Here is a 15,408-nt window from a genome sequence, read left to right as displayed (position 1 = left end):
TTATCAAAGATGGTCTTACTTTTCTTGGTGATGATGAATGCTTAAATTTTTTTTCAAAAGAACTGCCTTGATTCAGTTTTAGGGACTGCTTATTTATCTAATAATTTGTGGCAATTGGAATGTTTAGTTGAGTCAATTAATCATCCTGTTTTGAATGTAAGTACTAAAAGAATGCTTGATGTTGACACTTCTTATATTCTCTGGCACAAAAGATTAGGGCATATCTCTAAAGAAAGAGTAGTTTAACTTTCAAAGGCTGAGTTAATTCCAAAACTAGATTTCACCACTACAACTAAATGTGTTGATTATTTAAAAGGCAAGATGACCAATTTTAGAAAACTAAATGCTAAGAGAAGTCAGGGTCTACTTGAAATAATACACACTAATGTATGCGGACCTTCTCCAGTTAAAACAATTTGTGGAAATAAGTACTTTGTCAATTTTATTGATGATTTCTCAAGACTTGGTTATACCTTCCTCATTGTTGAGAAATCTGATGTCCTTAATTGTTTTATAATTTATAAGACTAAAGTGGAAAAACAGTTAGGTAAGGTCATTAAAATTGTTATATCATATAGGGAAGGATAATATTTTGGCAGGTATACTAAGTCTGGGCAACAAAAGAGACCATTTGCACTCTATCTTGAGAAGAATGGGATTGTGGCACAATACACTACACCTGGGACACCTCAATAGAATGGAGTTTCAAAGAGGAGAAGCAAGACCTTGATTGGCATGGTAAGAAGTATGATGACAAGATCCAAGCTACCAGGATTCTTATAGGGAGAAGTTTTGAAAACTGCCAACTACATTCTCAACCGAGTTCCAAGTAAATCAATCTTCATAACACCTTTTCAACTGTGGCATGGTAAAGTTCCTAATTTTGGCTATTTCCATGTTTGGGGATGCAAAGCTGAAGCTAGATTTTACAACCCAAATGAAAGGAAATTGGATCATAGGACACAGTCTTGCTATTTTATAGTTATTTTGAAAAGTCAAAGGGGTGTCATTTCTATATACCAAATAATCATGCAAGAATCTAGGAGACCTACAATGCAACTTTTCTTGAAGACCAAGATGTTTCTTATTTAGCAAAAGAGAATTTTGTTTTAAGGAGATATATCAGCTTCATGATATCTTTGCAGAAATTAATTACAATTAGGTTCTATTATTTCCTCAATCACTACCAACTGAAAGAGAAGAAATAATTGCATATTTGAAGTCTCATACAGATCAAACTACGAAAATTGATCACTAAATTATTGTTGTTGTATCTGTTTTAAATTCAGAACAACCAGTTTTAGTTGAAAACCAACAAGTCAACTAGAGCTCGAAAGTCTATTGCAAACAGTGATTATGTTTATCTGCAAGAAAAGCGATTTTGACATTAGAGACATTGATGATCCTCTTACATATTCCCAGGCCATAGAGAGTCTTTAATCAGTTTTGTGGCAGAATGCTATGATAGATGAATTGGAATCGATGTTCAAGAATAAAGTTTGGACATTGGTGGTGTTTGATTCAAAAATTAAGCCTATAGGTTGTAAATGGGTGTATAAGACAAAGAGAGATGCACATGGCAGAATTGAAAAGTATAAAGCAAGGTTGGTTGCTAAGGGATTCACTCAAAGAAATGGTATTGATTATAATGATATATTTTCTCCAATATCTTCCAAAGATTCCATGAAAGTGATTATGGCTTTAGCTGCACCTTTTGACTTGGAAATGCATCAAATGGATGCCAAGACAACTTTTCTTAATGGAGAATTAGAAGAGAACATATACATGCGACAACCAACTAGATTTATTGAAAGGGGGAAAGAAAACATGGTTTGTAAACTTAATAAGTCAATATATGGCTTAAAGCAAGCTTCTAGGCAGTGGTACTTGAAATTTGACCATATTGTTTTATCATAGGGCTTTGTAGAGAATAAATTGGATGACTGTATTTATATCAAGTTCTCTGGATCAAAATTTATCTTCATGGTACTCTATGTGGATGATATTCTACTTGCTAGTTCATGTAAACAGTTGCTAGATAACACTAAGAGTATGCTGAGCAAGAATTTTGAGATGAAAGACCTTGGAAAGGCACATTAGGTACTGGGAATTGAAATTGTTCGAGACAGATAAAGAAGGCTTCTTGGTTTATCTCATAAGGGTTATGTTGATAGGGTGTTGGTTAGGTTTAATATGGAGAATTGTAACAATGGTTAAGTGCTAATGAACAAGGAAGACAAGTTTTCGGATGATCAATGTCTTTAAACTAATCTAGAATTGAAAAAGATGCAAAGTAAACCTTATCTCATGTATGCTACTATTTGCACTAGACCTGATATTGCCTTTATTGTAGGCATGCAAGGTAGGTTTCAATCAAATCCAGGTGAAGCACATTGGATTGCAACCAAGAAAGTACTGAGATATTTACAGAGAACCAAAAGCTTCATGTTGGTCTATGGTAGAAGTGATTCACTGGAACTTGTGAGATATATTGACTCAAATTTAGCTGGTAATGTTGATGATAGAAAGTCAACTGGAGGTTATATCTTTATTCTAAATGGAAGGAAAAGTGCAAAGCAAACTATTATTGTAACATCTATTATGGAGGCTAAGTTTGTGGCTTGTTTTGAGGGCATGAAACAAGCGGCTTGGTTAAGGAATTTTGTTTTAGATTTGCACATTGTGGGCTTAATACAGAAGCCTTTGAAGTTATATTGTGACATACAACTCTGCTGTGTATTTTGCCATGAATAATAGGAGGACTTCAGCTTCGAGATTGATGGATGTGAAATTTCTTAAAGTTAGAGAACAAGTCAAGAAATGAGTAATTGAGATACAACATATAAGCACAACAATGATGATTGTTGATCCTTTGACTAAAACATTACCAACTGGAGACTTCAAGTCACATGTTTCGCAGATGGGAGTGTTGGAGAGTTTTGAACAATGGGAGTAGCCGATCATCTTCTCCAAAAGGTTGGATTTGTTGCTACTATATTCAAAAGGTCTGATGTAGTGAGTTTAGTCCTTATGAGGTTGTTGTTTATTTGATTTTAGCTAGTTTCATGTCTATTTTTGATAGTCAATTTTCTGTTTCAATAAATGTCATTTGAATTGAGGTTCAATTCTTCAGTGATGAAGTTTTGTGGTTTCGAATGGCATAATAAGTTTTATGTTAGATTCATTTTGATGCTTTGAAAAATAGCTTGTTTGTTTAAGCTATTGGTTATGAATTGTTTTCTGTTTATTTGTCAAACATGTTGCTTTCAATTGTGATTAATATTCATTGATCTTTTGAAAAGTGGGAGCAAGTTGTTGAATGACTTTTTATATTTTGGTTGATCATGAGTTAAATTTGCAAATTGGATATATGTGGACTTGGAATTATATTGCGTTTGATTCGTTGTAGAATATTCTTAGTTCCTATATTTTGAAATGCAATAGAACATTGGTCATGATGGTAGATTCTTGAATAAGGCTGCGTGATCACTTCTTTTGAATTGGTGAGGCAATGTCTAAAATTGATCTCATGCGCAAGTGGGAGAATGCTAGAATATGAGCGTGAGATTAGGTATTTTGGCATGTGGTGTTTAAGTCCAATTAGTTAATTTAAAGAAAGCCTTATTAGAAGATGAAAGTAGATCATTGTTTGGGAAGGATTCTGCTATAATACCAATCTGATGAAGGATGGAAAACAATTACTGTTTTCCGTATGGATTCTAATATGGAGTCCTTATTTGGTTATGACAATGATTATATATGCCTATATATATTGGAACCTCTGCTCTCGCAGTACGCTATCTTCTGCAACTAAGTCCTATTATTAGTTTAAGCACAAAGTGTACTGACAAAGAGGAAAAGATCCTGTTGCGATCATTCAAGCTTCATAACTTCATGGCATCATCAAGTGGGAATTCTTCAAGTTAGTTTGTAGTATTTAGTTAATGGATTAAGGTTTTGTGTTTTGATTTCTTATGATTCATGAGACTAAATCTTTCTTATGGTTTAATAGTTTACAAGAAGGTCATACATGACATCTAAGACTTGTTTTGAACTGCTTTTAAAATGACTGAAAATACTTTTAGAGAAAATATTTTTGGATTCCTAAGGCACTTGTAGTGCTTCTTACAATAAGCACTAATATATGTGCTTCTTGTAGGAAGCACTTCAAGTTATTTTCCAATATTCACCTGCATTTTTACTAAGGATTGGTTCTAAAAATACTTTCACCAAAAGCACTTTCAACCAATTTAAAAACACTACCAAACGTGGGCTAATTAATTCTCAATAAGTCACTGCTTACTGTTAGATTTTTCCAACCCATTATGACTTGTCTTAAGGCTACTAGGAAATACTCTTAGAGATTAAGTTGTTTTCCTAATTGAAGTTGTTTCTCAATTGTAGTAGCTTTCCCAATTGGAGTTGGTTACCCAATTGGAGTTGTTTTCCCAATTGAAGGTGTGTACCCAATTTAAGTTGTTTACCCAATTTAAGTTGTTTACCCAATTTAAGTTGTTTACTCCATATAAATTGTTTACCCAATTGGAGTTAGTACTTCTCAATTGAAGAAGGATCATAACTAGATTTGAATTAGAATTAGTAATCCTTATTGAAGAAGAAAACCTTTAGTATGTCTATATAAAGGGACTATTGTACTAGTTTTGAATTGGAGCAAAACAATAAGTTGTATACTACTCAAGGAGTCAAAGTGAGAGAATGACAAAGTGTGTGTGAGAGAAAAGAAAGAGATAAATAGTGTATTTCTTGTTCTTGTTCTTTCAAGTTTTTCGTCGTCTTAATCCTAGAGGCTTGGCAAGATTATCCGTTGTACACATTATTGATATAATGAAAAATTGTTGTAGCTACCTCATGGACTTAAGCACATACAACGGAACCACGTTAGTTCTTGGTGTTATTTATATTGGTTATTTGTTTTTAATTCTCAAGTTTTGTTTGTTTTTTCAATTCTTAAGCAATGTTCATAACAAGTGGTATCAAAGTTTGTTTGGCTGATATCCGTTTAGAATGAAGCATGCGACCCACTTTAACTATGTTACGTGGAAATCAAGAATGGAAGACATGTTGTATTAAAGGTGTTAAGAGCAAGCCAGCAAGTATGTGTGGTGATGATTGGACCAAGATGAAGATGAGCAATGTTTTTTGGCAAAGAAGTCTACAATTGTCTTTGCTAATGATGCAAAGTTGTTTGATCAGAGAGAGCCTACTTAATAGAAGTCTGATAAAGAGGAGCTTGGTCAAGAGATGTTCGATCAGGGGAGTCTAGTCATGGGTTTTGCGATTAGGAAGAACCCAGTCAAGAAAAGTCTGATCAAGAGGAGCTTAGTTAAGAGATGTTTGATCAAGAAGAGTTTGGTCATTGGTATTTCGATCAAGTAAAGCCTAGTCAAAAGAAGTTTAATCAAGTGGATCTTGGTTAAAGAGGAGGGGAGTCTAGCCATAGTAGTTCAATCAAGGGAGCCTGGTTATGAGTAGTTCGATTATAAGGAGTCTAGTCATGAGTAGTTTGATTAGAGGGAGCTTAGTTACGACGAGTTCGATCAATGGGTTTTTAATCAATAGGAACAATCCTATTTTGGTATACCTTCCTTGTGGTCTAAAGGGGAAGGTTGTTGGGTTTTCCAACCTATGATGAGTTGTCCTAAGGCTATTGGCAAATATAGTCTTAGAGGATTAAGTTGTTTTCCCAATTGAAGTTGTTTCTCAATTGGAGAATGATTCATAACTAGATTCCAATTAGGATTAGTAATTCTTATTGAAGAAGACCTTTATTATGTTTATATAGAAGGAATATTGTACTAGTTTTGAATTGGAGCAAAACAATAAGTTGTATACCACTTAAGGAGTCACAGTGACAAAAGAGCAAAGTGTGTGTGAGAGAAAAGAAAAGAGATAAATAATGTATCTCTTGTCATTGTTCCTTTAGGTTTTCTTCAAGTCTTAATTCTAGAGGTTTGGCAAGATTATCCATTGTACTTGTTATTGATATAGGGAAAGAATGTTGTTGCTACCCCGTGAACGTAGGCACATATCGCCAAACTACGCTAATTATTGATGTTATTTATTTTGGTTATTTGTTTTTTATTTCCGAATTTTGTTTGTTTTTTCTTATTCTTAAACGCGATATTCACAACACTTACGAAAGTGTGTGTGTGTGTGTGTGTATGTAATGAGCAGTACAGTAAACTTCGAATAAGTGGATTCACTTAAACAAAACGCATATAGAAGTATTGAAGCAATGCAACTATGTACTTTGTAAAGAAGTTGACAAGAAAACAATGTATGTGATTAAGAAACATGAACCTTATGTGGTGCAAAAGAAGAATGATGACTATGATAAACATGTATAATTTACAATTTAATCACTAGTGGTTACGTATGTGATGAGCAAGGGCCGCCCATGCATGTCATATGTGTTTGGCTGCCAATGATTAAGTAATGTGATAGAGGAGAAAAATATGTCCTCGACCGCTGACTCATTAATTATTAAGAAAAGCGGATAAAGGGAATATTAGTTAAAACAATAAAGTAAACAATCTACTTGATCATCGGTCCAAAAGTTTTTTATGAGGACCATATATAGTAGAATTCACACGGTACGTACGCAGTGTTAGCTTAATTAAGTTGTCAATTCAATTACTCAATGATTTTAGTAGAAAGGGAATGAATGATATTGACCAGTGTTTAAGGCTATTTGATCGGCGACATCTACGCCAGCCACTGCTCCGGGTTTCCTCCACGTGTCACGTGGCAAATCTCACAGATTGATATATGAACTCATGTTATACAGAACCGACATATAGAAAACCATGGATATATGTATGTATGTATGTATGTATGTATATCTCATTCGTTACGTACGCAAGCGCGCGCCTTGCCAAATCGAGGCTGGGCAGAGGCTCTCCTTGGGCACAATCTGAACCTCTATATCATCACATGCATGCCAATAATGCCATTTGCCCGCCGCCAAAAAATCTCTGTCTCTCTGTCTCTCATCTCGTGTATATTAAGCGTAAGCTATCACATGCATATAGTCTCATGTCTCCGTACATATCACTACGTAACACATGTATATCTAACCCTAAACCCTAAAATTCAACAATCGATCCGCGACGAGCAAATACAATACCACTTTTTGAATTTTGTTACTCCACCATTTTATAATTACCTACGCTGATACGCTCATATGTACTAGTACGTATCAATAAGCAACTATAAATACCTCCAAAGTATTGTTTCTTTTTCAGCATCCAAATCCAATCCAGTTATTTACACCAGTTACTTTCATCGAAATCTTATATCTATCCAACCCTACATCTGAAGTATCATCACAAAAATGGCTTATATATCAAGCTTCTGCGGCAATATTCATAATTATTGTGTAGCAGCTGTAATGCTGTTTTTATCGATCAGCATGTCGTTGTCGCAGTCATCTAACGCAGCGGCAGTTAGCTACAATGTGATGAAGTTTGGTGCACGAGCAGATGGGACGACAGACTCGACGCAAGCATTCGTCAAGGCATGGGCGTCGGCGTGCAGCTCCGGCCAGGGCAATGCTGTCATGTACATTCCCAAAGGAAGGTTCTTGTTGAAGGATGTGGTGTTTAGAGGTCCATGCAAGACCAGACAAGTTACAGTTCAAATAGACGGAACCCTTGTAGCCCCCACAGACTATAGGGCTTTGGGAAACTCAGGCTACTGGATTTTATTCATTAAGGTCACCGGACTTAGGGTCCTCGGTGGTTCCCTCGACGCCAGGGGGGCTGCTTTTTGGGCTTGCAGGAAATCCGGCAAGAGTTGTCCTGTTGGAGCTAGGGTACGTACGCATATATATGCGGTTTTAATAATTACTTACTATATTAATATAATATGTATAAATAATTATAATAATATATGTATACATGTGCAGTCTATAACGTTCAACTGGGCAAACAACGTTCTGGTAAGTGGTTTAACATCGATCAACAGTCAGGCAACCCACCTTGTAGTCAACAGCTGCAACAATGTGGTCGTTCGAAACGTGAAGCTGATCGCTCCGAGCGAAAGCCCCAACACAGATGGTATTCATGTGCAGAGCTCTACCGGTGTCACCATAACGGGCAGCATCTTGCAAACCGGAGACGATTGCATAGCAATCGGTCCCGGCACCAGAAACCTCCATATGAGCAACATCAAGTGTGGTCCAGGCCATGGTGTAAGGTACAGTTGATCAGTCTTATTTATTTGTTTACAAGTTGGATTTATTAAGTAACACAAACTTGGGATGGGTATAATTAGGCATGTATGTAGAAAAGATTAACTTAATAACCAGCCTAATTAAACATTGATTAGAAAATAGCCTAATTACGAATTAAATGAGTGCTGCTCATGATATCTGAATGTGATCTGATGTCTGTATATAATGCAGCATTGGAAGCCTAGGCAGGAATCTCCAGGAAGATGGCGTCCAAAATGTAACCCTAACGAATGCGGTGTTCAGTGGATCAGACAATGGAGTACGAATAAAGTCATGGGCCAGGCCCAGTACTGGCTTCGTTAGGAACATAATCTTCCAAAACATCATCATGAGAAACGTGAAAAACCCCATCATCATTGACCAGAATTATTGCCCCCGTAACCAAGGCTGTCCTTCTGAGGTAATAGTAATACTAACGTCCTATATTATATATATATATATATATATATATATATATATATATATATTCCCTTAATTACTTATCAATTATTGGTTTATTTTTTTGTTCGTTTGATAGAGTTCAGGTGTGACGATTAGTCAAGTGACGTACAGAAACATACAAGGGACGTCGCGAACGGCAGAGGCAGTAAAATTCGACTGCAGCCCAAGCACTCCATGCACTGGGATCAGATTGCAAGATATCAAGCTTACTTATCTGAATAAGGTTGCCACGTCATCGTGCAAAAACATTAGGGGAACCAGCACTGGACTGCTTATGCCAGATCCTTGCATATAGACAACCCTATTATTAAGGGAATTATTTGTAACTTTAATTTGCGCGTCTTGTGTGATTTTACAATATATCGATCGAGTTGTATGATCGTATCAAGAATAATTACCACTGATCAATGGTGATGGATGTGCACACCACACCACATGGATACGTAGTTATTGTAGAACTTCCATGGATGAGTGTTACTTGCAGTAAATCAATTAATTAACACATGCAAAACACATGGATCGATCATCAGTAGTCAACTAATTTAATTAGAAGAACCGCAATTTAATTAGAAGAAGAAGAGAGATCAGCAGCAGTACCATCAGATTGAAATTTAATGGTGGTGATGATCTGCTGCTGCTGCTTCTTAATTACATTTTGCACACACGTTACTACTTTGACTAACTGACTCCGTAGTCTGTTCTGGTACGATGGTATCAATATCATCAGGTCTCACACACAAATGCAAGTACGTCCGTTTGATCTGAAAGAAAGAAATAGACAACTGCAATGCATGCCGCAGTCTCGAATCTTGATTCTCAGTCAAAAAAGGATGCATGCCCAATTCATGCATCTCTAATAACAATAACATATATATGCCAATGGCGCTATGTCATTTTCCTTCAACAAACATTAGGTACGTGTCAACTTTATACACACACACATACATTTTTGAAACGTAGTGGTAAATGATAAATACACATATGAAATGAAACGCATGTGAATTAATTATAAAGTACAAATTAAAGGTGTAATGTTTTTCATTAGGTTAATTCAACGTTAATTTCATATATGTGTGTGTGTGTATCTACAGTTAAAATTTAGAAGACTTAATTGAGTCAGTATCAGTTTCAGTGTACAACAATGAAACATGGCTGCTCTCCAATTTCAGTTTTTTTTATATAAGTTTGTTGTTTTATTTGCCTAGGTTTCACCTACGTCATTGACCTTTTATATACATCAAGTGCCCAACCAAAGGCAAGTGGTGTGCATATGCATATCAACATATGGAGGGGTTCAGTTGGGTGGTGATTGTTCCTAACCTCCTATGGGCCATGGATATATAAATAGCTAGGTTGACATTTATATTATATAATCCAGACTTGCAGCCACAGGCAGAGGTGTTCATTTTACCAATTTTACAATATGAGGATCCAATTTTAACCAAAACGAACGATATATGAAGAGAACAGACACACACACACACACACACACACACACACATATATATATATAGATAATTCTAGAGAAACAAAACTTGTAAATAAAATTTTGAAAACTAAAGAATATGAAAATTCATAATTGATTTATTACTTAAATGTTGATAAACATACTCATTTCTATTAGTAACATATCATTTAGTTTGCAAATTTTATTTCTAAATAATCTCTCTACCATTACTCATACATACATACATACATATATATATATATTTATTTTTTTGCAGCGGGAGCCCACATTTAACATTTTAGCAAAATGTGATTGGTGCGAGGATATCCAAAACCCATTACCCGAAAGAGGATACTCTCCTGAGCTCAGGATGAGAATCCTCTTGACCATGAAATTCGGACCGTTTGAATTTAATCAAACGGCTTCAAACAGAGGGTCCTCTAAAAGTTATAATAATTGCAACCATTGAATTAAATTTGAACGATCCGGATTTCATGATCAGGAGGATGCTCAACCTGAGCTCAGGAGAGGATCCTCTTCCCCATTTCCCTTCCTTTGCTTTGCTTTAAAGATAGAGGAGGAGCGATCAATGATTCAATCAAACGCGGGAAATGGCAAATCATTAAGGATCACGTAGATTTACCACTCTCTGGTTTTTGTAAAGAGGAGGAGGGACCCTTTAACACGTTGTGCTGGTGACAGTGACTGCCCACTGCCCAGTCTCCACAGTCCACAGGGGCCATATATGATATATCTTCTGCAATTTTTCTTTTCAATTAATATTTGTTTTTTGGTATCACCACTTATTCTGTTACTCATAAACAACTTATTATATTTAAGGATACTGATTTGAAAATGATTCTTTCCCTCTGCAATTATGGAGAGGCACATGTATCATGAATCATGGATCCTTGTTTATTTCTTCTCAACAAAACCAAAAATTCTATATTATCTCTAATGATTATGTATTTGTCTCATTATCGCACTGGACTGGAAATATTTGATTTGGAAAAAAATAAATCCTTTTCTTCTTTTTTTTTTTTCCCTTCAAATATCTAATACAGATCATTTGATATAAGACCATTATTATGGACGGATAGTCTTTGCTGATGCATCAATGAAGCCAAGCAGGGAATTACAACTCACCCTATAACGCTGGTCTTAATATTTTATTAACTCATTGCGTTCTTGATTTAAATTTTTATTATTTCTTCTAGATAATTTAAAGTAATAATATAACAAAAGAAAAACATGATTACGATTAATTATCATACAAGGATGGTGAAAAACAGCTTTCTATAAACAGTATGACAGATAAAGGATCTAACTTTGTTTTTTGAGGCAGGCAGATAAAGTATTATCTTACTTAAAATGGTAGAAAACATCATGCGTCTCTCCTCTCCCAACTCCCGAGTATCTATATAGAATTATAGATGGTGTTGTCAGCAGCGGTTTGTTTGTTCTCGCTGTGTGTCTCCTCATACGATCTTGATTTTCATCTAGTTTTGTATTGAGTTGAGTCGAATACAAGTTTATTGGTGGGGTGGGGTTTCTTGTGTTACTCACTGATAAGGTGATAGTGAGGCCCCATCATTTATCAAAAATCTCAGCTTTTGTTTTGGGTTTCAGCCTCGGCCGCATGGTATCTAAAGTTTCTAGCTTTCCAGATTCAGAGCAGGAGAGTAAGGTACAAAGCTCACAATCAAGGTACTTACTTTGTAATTGGTATTCAACTTTTGCTTCTTATCATCTATTGGATTTTGATTGCTTTCTGGATTCTGTTATTTTGATTATTCAACGGGTTTTGATATTTCAAATAGGTGAATTTCAGTTTGGATAAGAAACAGGTTTTGAATCAGAGAATTGGAATCCCAGTGGTTAAGTAGAGATTGAAAAACATATTTCTTGACATATCTATATATCTGCACAACTGGGGTTCTTACTGTTTCTGTGAGGAAAGGAATTTGGCTTGAATGTTTATTGGGTGATGATCGTGGAAAAGTAGAATTTGAGATTGGAGAATCAGGATTCCAAAGACTAGGAAGTTGGGTTTTGTTTGGGATCAACTTGTTTCCGTGAAATTGGTGATGGAGAGGCAGAGCAGTTTTCAGGCTGCAAGGATGGAAAAACTACCTAGTTTCAGTGGGGCAATTGAGCAGCAGTCAAGTTCTCGAGGGGTGATGGAGAAACAGAAGAGTTTTCGTGGGTTTATGGAGAAGCAGAAGAGTTTTCGGATGGTTATGGAGAAGCAGCTGAGCTTTATTGGTGGTGAACGGAGGAGGGGCAAGGAGTCACCGGGTAAAAGAGGTGACTCTCAACTCCATTTGGCGGCTCGAGCAGGGAATTTAGTTAGAGTCAGAGAAATTCTTCAGAACTGTAACAGCAATGAGTCAATTGGTTTATTGTCAAAGACAAACCAGGAGGGAGAGACCCCCCTCTATGCCTCAGCGGAGAATGGGCATGCTGTGGTTGTTGGGGAAATGTTGAAGCATATGGACCTTCAAACTGCATCAATTGCCGCCAGAAATGGCTACGATCCATTCCACATTGCTGTAAGACAGGGCCATCTTGGTAAGATAGTAGTATGAATATCCATTTCATTTGTTGAAATTCAACACACTTTAATAGAAGCAGTCCTGTAATGTTTGTATCATATGCTATGAAAAAAAAAAGGAACACAATTTCTGTAATTCTGTGTCAGAGAAAAGCATATGCAATATGTATCTTCATGAAGCTTGATTTTGAAATGCTTGTTGACTGTCTTCTTCAATCTAAACACGCACACGCATATTGACTTTGATTGTCACCTTAATCATCTGGTGACCTATAAGAGCCTAATTATGATTAGGAAACTATCAAATAATATTTCTTCGAAATATGCATCATGATGATTTGAAAATTGTTTCTTTCTTCAGAGGTGTTGAAAGAACTTCTGCACGTGTTCCCGAACTTGGCTATGACCACAGATTTATCCAATTCAACTGCCTTACACACGGCTGCTACTCAGGGGCATATTGATATTGTAAATCTCCTTTTGGAAACTGACTCAAATCTCGCCAAGATTGCCCGCAATAATGGTAAGACTGTGCTTCATTCAGCAGCAAGGATGGGACACTTGGAAGTAGTCAAGTCCCTACTAAGAAAGGATCCAAGTGCTGCTTTTAGAACTGACCTGAAAGGCCAAACTGCGTTGCACATGGCTGTAAAAGGGCACAATGAGGAGATTGTGCTGGAGTTGCTGAAACCCGACCCCTCAGTTTTGACTGTGGAAGATAACAAGGGAAACAACGCATTGCATACTGCCACAAGGAAGGGCCGTATTCAGGTTCTTTCTCCTTTCTTTTCTTTCAATTTATTTAGTAATTTGATGAAATGTGCTACATGTTATATCAATGATTCAAGTGTCGATCAATATTAAATCCAAATTTCTAAACTAGATCTGAAATCTAGCTTCCCAATTGTTTAGTTTTGTGATCATGTTAAGCATTATGTTCATTGCTGGTAGTTTTAACTCAAAATGTATGCTACGACTCCAATCTGAAGAATGGTTTGGTAATTTCATAGTTGGTGCTTAATTGGTGTATGATACTCATATGTCGTAATGGAAACACCTGTAGTTTTTGGTGTGTGACTTCAACTTTCAATTGAAACAAACCAATCTCAAAATTTGCAAGCTAGCTTGTGACATAATTTTATTATGTTTGCTCAATGCTCATGTACTTTATGTGCAGAATGTACGCCTTCTGTTGTCCATTAATAAAGAGGGTAGTAACATCAATGCAAGCAACAAGGCTGGAGAGAGCCCACTTGACATTGCAGAAAAATATGGGAGTCCAGAACTTGTGGCCGTGTTAAAGGAAGCAGGGGCCACCAATTCTAAAGACCAAGGAAAACCTGCAAATCCAGCCAAGCAGCTGAAGCAGACTGTGAGTGACATAAAGCACGATGTCCAGTCCCAACTTCAACAGACCCGCCAAACTGGTGCCAGAGTCCAGAATATTGCAAAAAAGCTGAAAAAGCTCCACATTAGCGGCCTCAACAATGCTATAAACTCTGCCACTGTTGTTGCCGTTCTGATTGCCACTGTTGCTTTTGCAGCCATCTTCACTATTCCTGGCCAGTATGTTGAGGACGAAACACCAGGGCTTACGCTTGGACAAGCGCACATAGCAAATAATGCCGCTTTCATCATCTTTTTTGTGTTTGACAGCCTGGCACTCTTCATCTCCCTGGCTGTTGTTGTAGTCCAGACATCTGTGGTTGTGATTGAGCAGAAGGCAAAAAAGCAGCTTGTATTTGTGATCAACAAGCTCATGTGGCTAGCTTGCCTCTTCATTTCGATTGCTTTTATTTCTCTGACGTATGTGGTGGTGGGCACGCACTCGAGGTGGCTTGCTGTGTACACAACAGTTATAGGCAGCACAATCATGCTTACTACCATTGGCTCCATGTGCTATTGTATCATTTTACATAGGATGGAAGAGTGCAAAATGAGGAACATTCGGAGAGCTGAGAGTAAGTCTCGTTCATTCTCTATGTCTATGGCATCAGAACACGAAGTTTTGAACAGCGAGTATAAGCGGATGTATGCGCTTTAAGTTTCATATGGGAGAAATGAACACTGGGATTGGGGGACCTATGCTGTATCTTAGCATATAGGGCTAGGAGCTTAAGTACATATGCCGCACCTGCTCCTGCGCACGCATCAGATTGAAATTTTAACGTAATAAGTGATCTAAAGGCATCTATCTCTTAAACTAGATGTATGGAGTATATTCGAAGAAATTAAGATTATCGGGTTGAGCAGGTAAAAGGAACTCATATATATCTGCCTCATTCCTCTTCTATCAGCTCTTGGTATAGCAAGGAATGGCTTCTTTCATCCGTCTGTGTTACTGGCTTTGCTAATGGACTAAGGTAAGCATCCATGTTTAATTGTTGGAGGGCTGTGAGGCAGCTGCATAATTTAATCGTCAGGGCATACCGAACTGAGTGAATGTACCATGCCAAGTTTACGACTACTATTGTTCAAGTATTTGATTAGGAGTTTATAAATAATCTGTATTATGTGCAAAGTCTTGTCATACCAGTTGATGTTTAAATTAATAATGTCAACTACCCTTTTCGGTCTCAGACCTTGGTCGGAACTAATCAGAAATAAATGACGAAGCCTGAGAAAACAGAGGATAATGCAGAGGAAAGGTAGATCACATTCGGACTTATTTTCTATACAGTGATACGATAGTTGATTCATCGAATATGAAAT

The 15,408-nt window shown here is 36.7% G+C and overlaps 2 protein-coding genes across 7 annotated transcripts; both read left to right on the top strand.

The window, feature by feature from the left end:
- Window positions 1-7,354: 7,354 nt before the first annotated feature.
- LOC137746576 (polygalacturonase-like) lies at window positions 7,355-8,990 on the top strand. The gene is made up of 4 exons (XM_068486593.1): window positions 7,355-7,834; window positions 7,928-8,217; window positions 8,426-8,654; window positions 8,772-8,990. The coding sequence occupies exons 1-4, from the start codon at window positions 7,355-7,357 to the stop codon at window positions 8,988-8,990; spliced, it is 1,218 nt and encodes a 405-aa protein (XP_068342694.1).
- Window positions 8,991-11,367: 2,377 nt separating this feature from the next.
- Window positions 11,368-15,275, top strand: LOC137746861 (ankyrin repeat-containing protein At5g02620-like). Of its 6 annotated transcripts, none has more exons than XM_068486882.1 (5): window positions 11,368-11,610; window positions 11,772-11,849; window positions 11,974-12,713; window positions 13,058-13,467; window positions 13,874-15,275. In XM_068486882.1, exons 3-5 carry the CDS (start codon window positions 12,230-12,232, stop codon window positions 14,738-14,740), a joined length of 1,761 nt encoding a protein of 586 aa, XP_068342983.1. In that variant the 5' UTR covers window positions 11,368-11,610; window positions 11,772-11,849; window positions 11,974-12,229; the 3' UTR covers window positions 14,741-15,275. The 6 variants fall into 6 exon arrangements, with proteins under 6 accessions (XP_068342983.1, XP_068342979.1, XP_068342982.1 ...); XM_068486878.1 differs by having other exon boundaries at window positions 11,963-12,713; XM_068486881.1 differs by having other exon boundaries at window positions 11,368-11,829.
- The last annotated feature ends 133 nt before the right edge of the window (window positions 15,276-15,408 follow it).

The sequence above is a fragment of the Pyrus communis genome, chromosome 10 (genome assembly GCF_963583255.1).
Source record: "Pyrus communis chromosome 10, drPyrComm1.1, whole genome shotgun sequence".
In the NCBI taxonomy this organism is placed as follows: Eukaryota; Viridiplantae; Streptophyta; class Magnoliopsida; order Rosales; family Rosaceae; genus Pyrus; species Pyrus communis.
This window is presented reverse-complemented; position numbering and strand designations above follow the sequence as displayed.

Excerpts from the sequence above, each read along its gene's own strand:
- LOC137746861 (XM_068486882.1), top strand. The coding sequence starts at position 12,230 with ATGGAGAGGCAGAGCAGTTTTCAGGCTGCAAGGATGGAAAAACTACCT. Across the intron at positions 12,714-13,057 it reads TGTAAGACAGGGCCATCTTG|AGGTGTTGAAAGAACTTCTG; the intron begins GTAAGATAGTAG and ends TTCTTTCTTCAG. Across the intron at positions 13,468-13,873 it reads CAAGGAAGGGCCGTATTCAG|AATGTACGCCTTCTGTTGTC; the intron begins GTTCTTTCTCCT and ends CTTTATGTGCAG.
- LOC137746576 (XM_068486593.1), top strand. The coding sequence starts at position 7,355 with ATGGCTTATATATCAAGCTTCTGCGGCAATATTCATAATTATTGTGTA. Across the intron at positions 7,835-7,927 it reads GTTGTCCTGTTGGAGCTAGG|TCTATAACGTTCAACTGGGC; the intron begins GTACGTACGCAT and ends ATACATGTGCAG. Across the intron at positions 8,218-8,425 it reads GGTCCAGGCCATGGTGTAAG|CATTGGAAGCCTAGGCAGGA; the intron begins GTACAGTTGATC and ends TATATAATGCAG.